Source organism: Schistocerca gregaria, chromosome X, assembly GCF_023897955.1.
Source record: "Schistocerca gregaria isolate iqSchGreg1 chromosome X, iqSchGreg1.2, whole genome shotgun sequence".
Classification (NCBI taxonomy): Eukaryota; Metazoa; Arthropoda; class Insecta; order Orthoptera; family Acrididae; genus Schistocerca; species Schistocerca gregaria.
In genome coordinates this window covers 385,024,180-385,037,036 of record NC_064931.1, presented here as the reverse complement: position 1 = coordinate 385,037,036, position 12,857 = coordinate 385,024,180, and the positions used below count along the sequence as shown (strand labels likewise).

Genomic DNA, 12,857 nt, shown 5'->3' with positions numbered 1-12,857 from the left:
GCGGCTAAAGCCTTCAAGATTTTATATCGCATTGTATTCCAGTCTGCACTGTATCGCACTGCAGTATAGAGGGCTTTTACTGTAGTAATTACTCTCAACTGCACTTCAAATTTATCAGTGTGTAGTTGTACTTGTTATGTATTTGAAGATACCAAAAATATAATAAAAAGTATATAGCTTTTATAATCAAGACTCCAATTAGATATAACAAATCCGACACTTAAAACTGTAGTGAGTCTCAAGCCCGAAGGGTCAACGCTATACAAGTGGTAGAGGAACGAAAACGTAGTGCTCGTGATTAGGAAAAAATTCTCGTAAATGACTATGAGGTCTTGAATGAGCAGTTTGTATGATACTCATGTTTGTGAACCGTTCATGGTTCGCCAGAACAAATTGTTGCTGCTTTGACGATGGTAGCGCTTTTACGGTATGCCATGTGTCAAATGACAAACTTAGAATAAAGTCTGCACGTCTACAGATTCTGGTTATAGGTTGCGGTAGCGTGTGGTGGCGACAGCGGCTTCAGCTAGGGTATCCTGGTCTCACTGGCCGGGGACTCAAGTTCGACTGACTGATTCCTGCAAATAATCAATACTGAGACGATGCCAATACAACAACAGACTAACAGGGCACTATTTGTGTACAACAAGATATTAAAGGTCACAGTTTTTCAAACAGACACTACCTCCACAAATGGATCCCAACTTTTGTTTCCTTTTTACAGGTCGACTACCGTAATTTATCAGCACTGAGAAGACTAAGTTTTCAACAATCAGCGACTTCTGGTTATATAATTATACATAGTTATAAATTCGTTTTAAGTTAAGTAACAACGATGCTGCCTTTAAAAATAGAGAAGACGTTACTACTGCTAACACTAACATCATCACCATGGGTATTACTAAGAATACACCCTAAACGTTTCTTAATGACTGACGTTGGTATGTAGTATGCATTACGTCTGAATACTGAATGGTTGTTAGTCAAATAGTCATAAAACAACACTCAGGAAACTTATCCTAGAGGAAAAGGTCACAGCTCTCTCTGGTCAATAAACAGATTTATAATAAAACCAGACGTACAAGTGCAATGCTCGTTACCTTCACTGAATAATATGTGAATGACCGGTGAGTTTGGTCACTGCGCAACGGTAACTCCGTCACAGTGAGAACAACAAGTTTAGATGTGCCCCAGGTTACATTACATTTATTATTAGTGGGTCGTCTAACCGTAGAAACGTTGCAGAACAATTTAATGCATCTATGAATCTAAGTCACGACTGGCATTAACAAATATTTATTTGCTCTAATGAATGATATAAATCACAACAAAATTACCAGAGAACGAGGTTCCCTAAACTTAAATCAAATAACAAAATGACGCTAACACTACGGGGAAGTGCTAAAAAGTATGAGAATTATGTGGAGAAAGCGAGACAAAATCTGCTAATTTGGGAAGCTCGCGAAATCAAAGTCAACGATACAACAAGAAACCACAAATTACAAGCAAACCAAGCAACAAACGTTGAATTGAAAGCAAGCAAGTAATCAATGAACTGCTTAGAATATTGATGATGTTACCTCGACTGCGAAACTTACATTTCCCCAAGAACAGCTCGAGTGCGCCGGCCAGCACCATTTAGGAGTCCGTAGAGAAAATACCTAGCATGGCGGCACGGAGCTAAATATCCCAGAACTCCGTTCAACTACTTCACGTTTTGAAAAATTCCATATGGAGGAAACGACTTATTGCTGTTGCCATTGTGATGCAGAGTATATTGCTTATTTCATGAAAAAACAGGGGAATACAGTAGAAAGTTCCTATTGTTCACAGAAAAGATGCACATTAAAAAGCAACATGTTGGTACTGGGCTGCACTAGTTTCTTCTCGATTGCTTAACTTCTTCGTGCCAAGCACTGTGGTTGGGTGAAAGCAGCCGTTTTTCTCACTCTGGCCCTGTGGCAACTCGACATTTGATGTTCGTGTAGAAAAGGAAGAAATGTCAAACTCAATTATTGTCTCGGAGTGGCAGCGGCTGGATGGCACTCCCTGTCCTCAGCTAGGTCAAGCGCCGGCTCTGCTCACAAAAGCCTGAATCAGGCCCCAGCTTCACTTCGTAAAAGCTGTCCCTCTCCTTGGGGAGGTTTGCCTCTGCTAATGAGATTCACTGACTGTTTTCTGTCTAGAACCGGATCCTGAGGCCACACCGAGAGTGTACCTTCCCAGCAGGAAAAACTTAACGCCTTCCTCCCAAGCCAGAATATCCAGTGCTTTCAACCACATAACCACCAAGTAGTGGTAGAAAATGATACGGTATCACTTCCCGATATGTGACAGTAATGTCACATTCAACATAGGCTATGTCTACCTCTTCTATAATTATTTCTAATATTATTATGATGCATAACCATAGAAAACTGTATATCTGTTTAACAGTTTTTTTTTTTGCATCAGAGATTCCTCATAGTTACTCAGTGCTATACTCTGTGCCCAGTCTGTCGATTCACTTCCTGCTCTGTCTGTGTTGCAGACGACGTTGTAAAGGACTCTGAATTCTTCACCAGTATCAATTTCGGTAGCCTCGTTGTCTCCACACTTTTCTTCTATATCCCCTGGCTTCTGGGGGTAATTCTCTGGTCCTAGGGCACATTGCTATATCCAACGTCGATCGTCACCTCATGACGACCCACGTCACCCCAGTCTCTTGGATGCCATGGGTTCACAGACCTGTACTTCAATGGCGATGCTATTCCCTTGGTAAAGAGGCAGTAGGTTGATTGAAATAATGTACCTCTCATCCCGCTTTGAATAATGCATTATCAATATTGTCGAGTATCTGCCAGGTTGTCTCATAGTGCAGAATCTCTCTAGAGTAAGGTATTGCCGCCCAGCACTAGCCAAGTTCACATACAAATGTCATTCCCTGAAAGTGTGTTACGAAAATTCTTCTCATCCTCGGGCACATTCGTTTGTGTCTCTCCTTCTAATTCGGAGTAAATACGTGACATACAAACCAAGGCCCTCAGAAAGCAGGTCAGCCCTCTTGACAGCTTCAGGTGTTGTAATTCAGGCGTTCATTTGAAGTTTGTGAAGAAGTTAGGTTTGTTTTCATTTCCGGTGTCTTTCCAATGTTCCTGCCATAGGAGTATCTGGATTCCTATTTGTTTTCCATCTCTGGTGCTCATTATGGACTCTTCTGTCTGGAACGAAAGAAAGGAAGAATCAAAGAAGAACAGAGCTTAACGTCCCGTCGACAGCGAGGTCTTAGAGACGGAGCGCAAGCTCGGATTACGAAACGATGGGGAAGGAAATAGGCGGTGCCCTTTTTCAAAGGAACCACCCCGGGATTTGCCTGGAGCGTGCACTGTACCGGAATTGCCCTCTATTACTTCACGTAACTAACCCTGTTGTTAGCAGACACAACCCATTCACAACAAGAGAAGAAATGGGGGAATTTTTTTTAAATAGTCTTACGAATAATGATCTATAATGTGAAGGAACGCAGCGGTAACACTCTCGCTACACACAATTTCAAGTTCTATGGAATTGCAGTTGAGCACACAAATTGCAGATATTTGCGTGGATTGTTATCGATATGGTTTTTAACTATCTTTTTGTTATGTGTTATTATCTTACGGTCAATACCAGTGACTTTTAATAGGTTGTTCCTCCCTCATTGACGTCAACACACTAATGAAAAAATGCAATTGCGTGCCGTTCACTGTAATACCAAAGATTAAATAACATAAACTGATCGAAATTAATCTGAAACTTTTTGTCTAAACACGTATGTAAGAGGTAGCGCTCTATAACAGAAAAAACTTATTTTTTTAAATCTTAACCTTATAGAGTAGCCAAAAATCTCTGCCAGCAATACACACGTCAGACCGCTCTTTTACCGCTTCATATTCACTTAGCTTTTGAGCTTTTGGTAAAATCACAGTAAAAGTTGATATATTTTGCTACCCTCTTACTTACGCGTAATACCGTCACCAAAAATCCAAAATGCTTTAAATGTGCGTATTTGGACAGATACAGTCAGCGATCTGTTTTGTTGCTACGGCATCGCACGTCAATAATGTAAACACTGTCTATGTCTTTAGATTAGGAAACTACGTTCGGGAATCAGTCCTTCGCATTTGCTGAACTTTTAAATACATAACTCAATATAACATCAAAAATAGTTCAAATGGCTCTGAGCACTATGGGACATAACATCTGAGGTCATCAGTCCCCTAGAACTTAGAACTACTTAAACCTAACTAATGTAAGGACATCACACACATCCATGCCCGAGGCAGGATTCGAAGCTGCGATCATATCGGTCGCGCGGTTCCAGAGTGTAGTGTTTAGAACCGCTCGGCCACACCGGCCGGCTAACATCCTTTTAAAACAAACTACACTCCTAATTGTTTTATTATGATTTTCTCAGTTAAATGATCTTAAAGTGAAAATTCTTTAGCTGATAAACATTTCAGATTACCTGTCTTGGCTTCATTTGTCACTAACGAATCTCTGAATTTGACAGCTCTCTTCTACTGGTTAATATTCCACATTTTAAGATCTCGCTTGTTTCTGTCATAACGAATGATTACTCGCAAATGGCAATTATTTAGTAACTTCGGGATAAATGAGAATGGGGGCCTAGGTTTGGACTTTTAAACAAAATTAAGATTATTTCCTTCTCTTTAGTAACTACGTACAGAGACAAACGCTAACGAGTGCTCGAGTGACAAACAAAACTAAATCCCCACTCTAAACTAAATGAAGTAATAAAAAAACAATACCACAAATTTTAACTCAATTGAAAACACAAACTGCAAAATTCTCAGCCCCTTCAGGAGTTAGCTATCACTGATACCACTCACAAAACGACAATGAAAATGTGTTGCTCGTCATTATTAACCACAGGAATAATGGTTTCAGTGGAATTCCGCTTAAATATGGTGCCATTAGGGTATTGATCAACACCAAACGTTACTATCACAGCTCTGAGTTCGGTGAACTTTATCAAATTTGGGAACCACTGGTCTGGGTGCTCCAGTAACTATCTTCAAATCTCTTCAAAAATCGCTTTACAATTAATCACAGCACCCACTTTACAGGCGTGCTACAGATACACCTCGACTCGAATAGCTTCAGCCCCATCGCTGAAAAAAAAAACAATACTTCTTCGATTCACGGTTCACAGTCCTCAAAAAGCTCGTAGCCGCGTTACAAGTACAAAACTTAAACCCAGACTCTGTTAACTGAAGAATGCGACACTGCAACAATTTTTCAAAATAAATCGAGGAGCACAATAAAATAAAATTTTTTCCAGCCCATACCCGTTACTGCAATCTATCTGCAAAATACAGACACTCTCAGTCATACGTTTAAAATTGTGGAAGCCGTCTACACACACTCTTAGCGTCTCTTAAGTGTTTCTCATTGCTCCTCGATAGTAACTGCCTCTCCTCGGGTATAAAACCATAGCTGAACCATTTAGTAGACAAATTATATCTTAACAGTTATTAGTGAGCAATATGTAACCGTCGGTAGTTCTTCTAGAGGCTAGCTGGTGCACGTTGGTCCTGGCTGTAGTACTCTGTGGTTATCTCTGGGCTGACAGATGATCTTTACTGCTACATCCTGATCGTGCTGTACAATGTACTCCACTATCTGCACAAATACACAAGAGTTTATACATGTACGAAGTAAATATTTTCTGATATAACTAGTTTTGTACAGAAGAATGCTGAAGATTAGATGGGTAGATCACATAACTAATGAGGAGGTATTGAATAGAATTGGAGAGAAGAGAAATTTGTGGCATAACTTGACTAGAAGAAGGGATCGGTTAGTAGGGTATATTCTGAGACATCAAGGGATCTCCAGTTTAATATTGGAGGGCAGCGTGGAGGGTAAAAGTCGTAGAGGGAGACTAAGAGATGAATACACTAAACAGATTCAGAAGGATGTAGGTTGCAGTAGGTACTGGGAGATGAAGAGGCTTGCACAGGATAGACTAGCATGGAGAGCTACATCAAGCCAGTCTCTGGACTGAAGACCACAACAACAACAACACCAACACAACTAGCTTTGGGGGAAGGAAATTTAAGGAGACTGCACCAGCAAAGAATACAGGGAAATGAGGAAGATCACAATGGAAAGAAGGCTGTATAAGAGTTACGAATGCGTACAGGGACAGTATAAATCATTATTATGGCTTTACTAGTTATGACATTAACTGTCGTCTGAAGCTGGAGATGTCATTCAGTTCTCTAACATACTGCAGAGTCGGGTTTCTACTTCTGAGAGAAAGTGGCTGAAGGACGGAATGGACAGAAAAGATTGTGCTCAGATGGGAATTGTTGTTTTTGCCATGTTGCTGAGACAAGAGCGTTAAGGTCGAGAAGGGATATGGAGGACAGTGTACGTTGACAAGACAGTAGAGAAGACAGAGCGTATGGAAATCTTTGCATGTGTCTGAACGCAGCCAGCATAGCAGTGTATATGACGTTGAAACGTGATCAAAGCGTCTAACGTCACTGATGCAACGAACACAGGTACTCATAACCAGTTCCAGGCGCCGTGAGCTTTCCTAAGAAAGACCATGCAGGATAACACCACTGTAATCAATAATTGGAAGTATAAGTGTTTGTACAATTATTTTAGGTCATGAGGATAGAATTTTCTATATTTTTGTAGGCATGGAGAGATTCTGATGGCTTTTTGTACTTTGCAATTACATGCTCAGTACAATTTAGATTTTCATCTATTGTTAGTCCTAGACTCTTCGCTGAAGGAGAGAAGTTGATATTTGTCCCATTTAGGGTCAAATATGGTTCGTGTTAATGATCCTAGAATGACCAACCACTAGCACATTGGTTTTGTATGGATTGAGATTTATCCCTATATCCTGCAAACATTTTCATAGTTCATACGGATCAGTACTGAGATTGCCGATAGCTGGTTTTGAACTTAGATACGAATGGAGGTCATCGGCATAAATCTGATATTGTAGTTGGACAAAGCTGCTTCGAATCCGGTTCTGTCTCTCATCAAACAACAGAGGGACAGAATTAGTGCTACCTCACCTGTTGATTGATAATAACTATCGATATTTCTGATGTTGGTTATCCTTGTTTGTGTTGACACTTGTTCTGTGTGTGGTGTCTTCCTTGTTTCTCCTCTGTGAACCGAGGCATTAACTTTGCTTGCACATTTCTTCTTCCTTGCATTTGTGCCTTGAGAATGGCAGGATGTGCTCGTGTCGAAATATCAGCGGTGTTCGACGACGTCACCCGGCAGCAAACCCGTAAGTTATTTGAACATTCAATTCGCCGGGAAAAGTCAAGGTCTCACATCATATTCAATGGTATCGTCGACCTATGTTTTGGCAAGTACTTGCTGTCCGTTGTGACAAACACACATTGTTTGTGCACTGCGCCTCGCTGACGATATATTTTAGTTTCTATGTTTTATTACGTCCACAATTCAGTTTTGTGCACTTCGCCAACTTTGTTTTAATCAGAACGTTTTAGAAAAAAGCGAAATGACTCTGGAATAAACAAAAGTTTTATTACAGTCGCGAAGGACGGAATATTTCTCAGTATTACATACGACACCTATCTGGTACTTAAATTAAATGAGATATTGTTATACAGTCAATTTTATATAAAACGTAGGTATCTTCTCCATATTTCATTCTCAACATTGTGGCAACTAAAATCGACCATACGGAAAGTAAGTATACGCTATGGACTTTTAGCTCTGCAAACTCTTCAAAATATCGCCGGCCGCGGTGGTCTCGCGGTTCTAGGCGCGCAGTCCGGAGCCGTGCGACTGCTACGGTCGCAGGTTCGAATCCTGCCTCGGGCATGGATGTGTGTGATGTCCTTAGGTTAGTTAGGTTTAAGTAGTTCTAAGTTCTAGGGGACTAATGACCACAGCAGTTGAGTCCCATAGTGCTCAGAGCCATTTGAACCATTTTCTTCAAAATATCGTGCAATGGTTTACTACATTTAATGCTGCACAATAACTGCGTTGACCATCGAAACAAAATTAAATCATTTATGGGGGGAAGGTATCAGTCATGAAGATGTGTAAAAATCAAATTTTTGGGCTAAATAGTTTTTATGAAATTGAATGATAAATGTGTCAAAGCAGTCGGAACACCATGTGTGTGCTCAGGCGAGCAATGCAGTGATGTCAAAATCGAGCACAGCGCGGAATGCGGGAAGCACGTCTCTGTAGCAGCGGAAGGGTCAATGCGGCCGTGGTGGCTTTACTTCATAAACTGCGCCTAAGTTTGCGAACTATTCTATACTATGGCGCTGCTTCTCTTGGCGCGTGCGTCGTGTGCAACTGGCAACGCAGCAATCTCCCGCGTCTGGGCGGGCATGCGCGAGCCGCCAAGATAAAAGAATTGAACTATAGTAACTGTCCATGTATTGAGCGACCAAGTGCGGCAGGCATGGAACTCCATGCCAGAAACTGAAATCTGGCACCTGTACAACACAATGCATGCACGTTTCCATGCTTGCATTCAACATTCTGGCGGTTAGATCGGCTATTAGTGTACCAGCATTTCACATTTTCAGTAGCTTATCTTGCGTTTACATTAACCTGAGATCTTGTAATGTTAATTCACGAAATTTCATTACCATACATTAATTATTTTTTGGTACTGCTATTCTTTTTCTGTGAATCTAGTTGTTCCCAGCGATGTTAACGAATATAGCGAATACTTTAAAATTCCAGTTCTTTTACTTTTTGTATCTCTTCAATTCATTAAGTGAGAAATTGTAAAGCAATATTTCTATAGGTACATAATAAACCTTAAATGATGCATTATTGCTATATAATGACATTTTTTATGGTTAGCTATTATAAAATTGACCCCGGTAGGGCCTCAGTACAGGATCAGCCTAGAGGTCCACAGATATCAAATACAGGCCTGAACGTCATTGTGAGACAAAGCTCTTAGCAAGTTAAGCATTCTGCAGACATGCAGTAGTACAGTATTAAGCAGCACTTTATTTTCATGCAGATCAGCATCAACTTATCAGATTGACTGTACTTACTTCGTGTTGGCGCAGGTAGAACGTGGTGTTCCTGTGCGTGACGTACCTGGTGCCGGTGACGGCGATGGCGGTGTGCTACGGGCTGATGGGCCGGCAGCTGTGGGGAGACCGCGCCATCGGCGAGAGCACCGACCGCCAGCAGGAGGCCGTCCGCTCCAAGAGGAAGGTACTCACCCTTACCGCGTCTTTGTCTGCTGTGCTTAAAAATGCCCTTATAAGCATTTCCTAAGGCGAATGCGATTAAAACGTGAACAAGACAAGCACGCCGGACAAAAAATTCCTCACCTCCAGTAGACATCTCGCTAAATCGTGCAACTGCGTCCAGCCTTCATAATGGCCACAAATTTCTCCAGGTTAAACGTATTTAGCTGAAGCACTCACTGATATTTAAATCCCGTAGCTATTGATCGTTACGTATAGCCGTTGTTCAAATTAGTCGCAGTAATTTCTACAGGATTCGAATCGGGTGATTTAGCGGGCCACTAAAACGCGATTTGGTGCCTAAGTGACTAGAAAACAGGTAATATATACGGGAAAGAGCGTCTACAGCCTACACTAAGGTGTCAAAAGTTATGGGACCCCTCGTAATGTACTGTCGGACCTCCTTTTGTCCGGCGTAGTGCAGCAACTCCACATGGTAACTACTTAAAAAGTCGTTGGAAGCCCCTGGAGAAATGTTGAGGCATGCTGCCTCTACGGTCGTCCATACATGCGAAAGTGTTGCCGATGACATATTTTGTGCACGAACTGATTGCTCCATTATGTCCCATAAATGTCCAATGGGATTAATGCCGTGCGATCTGCTTGGCCAATTCATTCGCTCGACTTATCCAGAATGTTCTTCAAACCAATCGCGAACAACTGTGTCCCGGTGACGTGGCGCATTGTCATCCATAACATTTGGGAACATGAAATCCATGAATGGCTGTAAATGGTCTCCGAGTAGCTGAACATCCAGAGGACCCTGTCCATTCCATGTAAACACAGCCCACACTACTATGCAACCACCACCAGCTTGCACGGTGCTTTCTTAACAACTTGGGTCCATGGCTTCGTTGATTCTGCACCATGCTCGAACACTACGATCAGATCTTACCAACGGAAATTGGTGCTCATCAGACTACACCACGGTTTTTCAGTCATCTTGGGCACAACCGCTATGGTCGTGAGTCCAGGAGGGGTGCTGCAGGCGATGTTGTACTGTTAGCAAAGGCACTCGAGTCGGTCCCTTGCTACCATAACCCATTAACGCCAAATTTCGCTTCACTGTCCTAGAGGATACGTTCGTCGTACCACACACATAGATTATTTTAAGTTATTTGACGCAGTCTTTCTCGACTGTTAGCACTGACAGCTCTATGCAAACGCCGCTGCTCTCGCTCGTTAAATGAAGGTTGTCAGCCACTACGTTGTCTGTGCTGAGAGGTCCCACCTCAGTGTACACTGTGTGATGAAAAGTACCTGGACACCTGGATGAAAATGACTTACAAGTTCGTGGCGCCCTCCATCGGTAATACTGGAGTTCAATATGGTGTTGTCCCACCCTTAGCCTTGATGACAGCTTCCGATCTCGCAGGAATACGTTCAATCAGATGCTGTAAGGTTTCTTGGGGAATGGCAGCTCATTCTTCAAGGAGTGCTGCACTGAGGACAGGTATGGATGTCGGTCGGTGATGCCTGGCACGAAGTCTGCGTTCCAAAACATCACAAAGGTGTTCTATAGGATCCAGGTCAGGACTCTGAGCAGGACAGTCCATTACAGGGCTGTTACTGTCGTGTAACCACTCCGCCACAGGCCGTGCATTATGAACAGGTGCTCCATCGTGTTGAAACATGCAGTCGCCATCATCGAATTGCTATTCAACAGAGGGAAGCAAGAAGGTGCTTAAAACATCAATGGAGGCCTGTGCTGCGAATAGTGCCATGCAAAACAACAAGGGGTGCAAGCCCCCCCCCCCATAAAAAGCATGACCACACCATAACACCACCATCTCAGAATTTTACTGTTGGCACTACACACAGTGGCAGATAACGTACACTGGCCCTTCGCCCTACCCACACCCTGCCATCGGATTGCCAGGTTATGTACCGCGATTCGTCACTACGCACAATGTCTTTCTACTGTTCAATCGTCCAATATTTACGCTCCTTATACCAAGAAAGGCGTCGTTTGGCATTTACCAGCTTAGGAGAAGCCGCTCGACCATAAAATCCAAGTTTTCTCACCTCCCACTTAATATGTCATAGTACTTGACGTGGAACCTGATGCAGTTTGGAATTCCTGTGTGATGGTCTGGATAGATGTCTGCCTGTTATACATTACTACCCTGTTCAGCTGTCGGCGGTCTGTATCTGTCAACAGGCGAGGTCAGCCTGTACGCTTTGGTGCCGTACGTGTCCCTTCACGTTTCCACTTCACTATCATATCGGAAACAGTGAACCTAGGGATGTTTAGGAGTGTGGAATGCTCACGAGCAGATATATGACACAAGTAACGCCCAATCACCTGACCACGTTCGAAGCCCGTGAGTTCCGCTGAGCCCCCCATTCTGCTCTCTCACGATGTCTAATGACTACTGAGGTCGCTGATATGGAGTACCTGGCAGTAGGTGCGTGCACAATGCACATAATATGAAAAACGTATGTTTTTTGGGGTGTCCGGTTACTTTTGATCATATAATGTAGTATTCTGGGCACACTCTTCATGATGTGGGTCGCGGAATGTTGAATTCCCTAACGATTTCCGAAACAGAATGTTCCACGTATATAGCTCCAACTACCGTTCCGCATTCATAGTTTGTTAATTCCCGTCGTGCGGCCATAATCACGTCGGGAACCTATCCAAAGCAATCACCTAAGTACAAAAGCTCCGCCATTGCACTACCCTTTTACGTTGTGTACGCGATGCTGCCGCCATATGTACATCAGGATACCGCTTTCTCATGGCATTTGTCACTTCAGTCTATTCATAATAAAGATCTAGGAAAAAGGGAAAAACTTGGTCACTGGGAAGATTGATATATCCATCCTTATTGATGGTACCCTGAATGAATAAGCGCAAGTCATGGTATGCAAAATACCACCAAAACGTAAGAGATCCAGTTTTGACCATAGTTACGCCATCCATACGTCGCTGCCTGACCAGCTCAGTGGGTCGTGGTGCACTCGTCGCCTTCTATCATTTAAAAAGAGGGGAAATTGTGACATTTCATAGCACGTTACACTCATCCGGTAAGCCGTAATTTTTCCCGAGGGTATGTAGCTCTATTCTATGGTTAAATGATAATGGCATCCTTTTGGGTAAAAAGTTCCGTAGGTAAAATAGTCCACCATTCGGTTTACCGGGAGGGGACTACTCGGAAGGACGTCGTTATCAGGAGGAATGAAACTGGCGTCCTACAGGTTGGAGCCTGAAATGTCAGGTCCCTTAATGGAGCCTGTAGGTTAGAAATTTAAAAAGGGAAACGGATAGGTTAAAGTTAGATATAGTGGAACTTAATGAAGTTTGTTGACAGGACGAACAGGACCTCTGATCAGGTGAATACACGGTTATAAAAAAAAAAAAAATCAGGTAGGGGTAATGCAGGAGTAAGTTTAATAATGAATAAAAAATATGAACTCTATTAGCTATTGTGAACAGCATAGTGAACGCATTATTGTAACGAAGATACTCACTAAGCCCACACCCACCACAGTAGTACAAGTTTATATGCCAACTAGCTCCGCAGATGAGGAAGAGACTGAGGAAATGTACGATGAGATAAAACAAATTATTTAGATAATTACGGG

The 12,857-nt window shown here is 42.4% G+C and overlaps 1 protein-coding gene across 1 annotated transcript in view; it reads left to right on the top strand.

Annotated features, from left to right (window-relative positions):
- Positions 1–12,857, top strand: part of LOC126298075 (tachykinin-like peptides receptor 86C) — a 115,495-nt gene that overhangs the window by 27,748 nt on the left and 74,890 nt on the right. Inside the window, exon 2 of the mRNA XM_049989394.1 lies at positions 9,088–9,234. Coding sequence (XP_049845351.1) covers positions 9,088–9,234 — 147 coding nt within the window. The remainder of the gene's footprint in view (positions 1–9,087; positions 9,235–12,857) is intronic.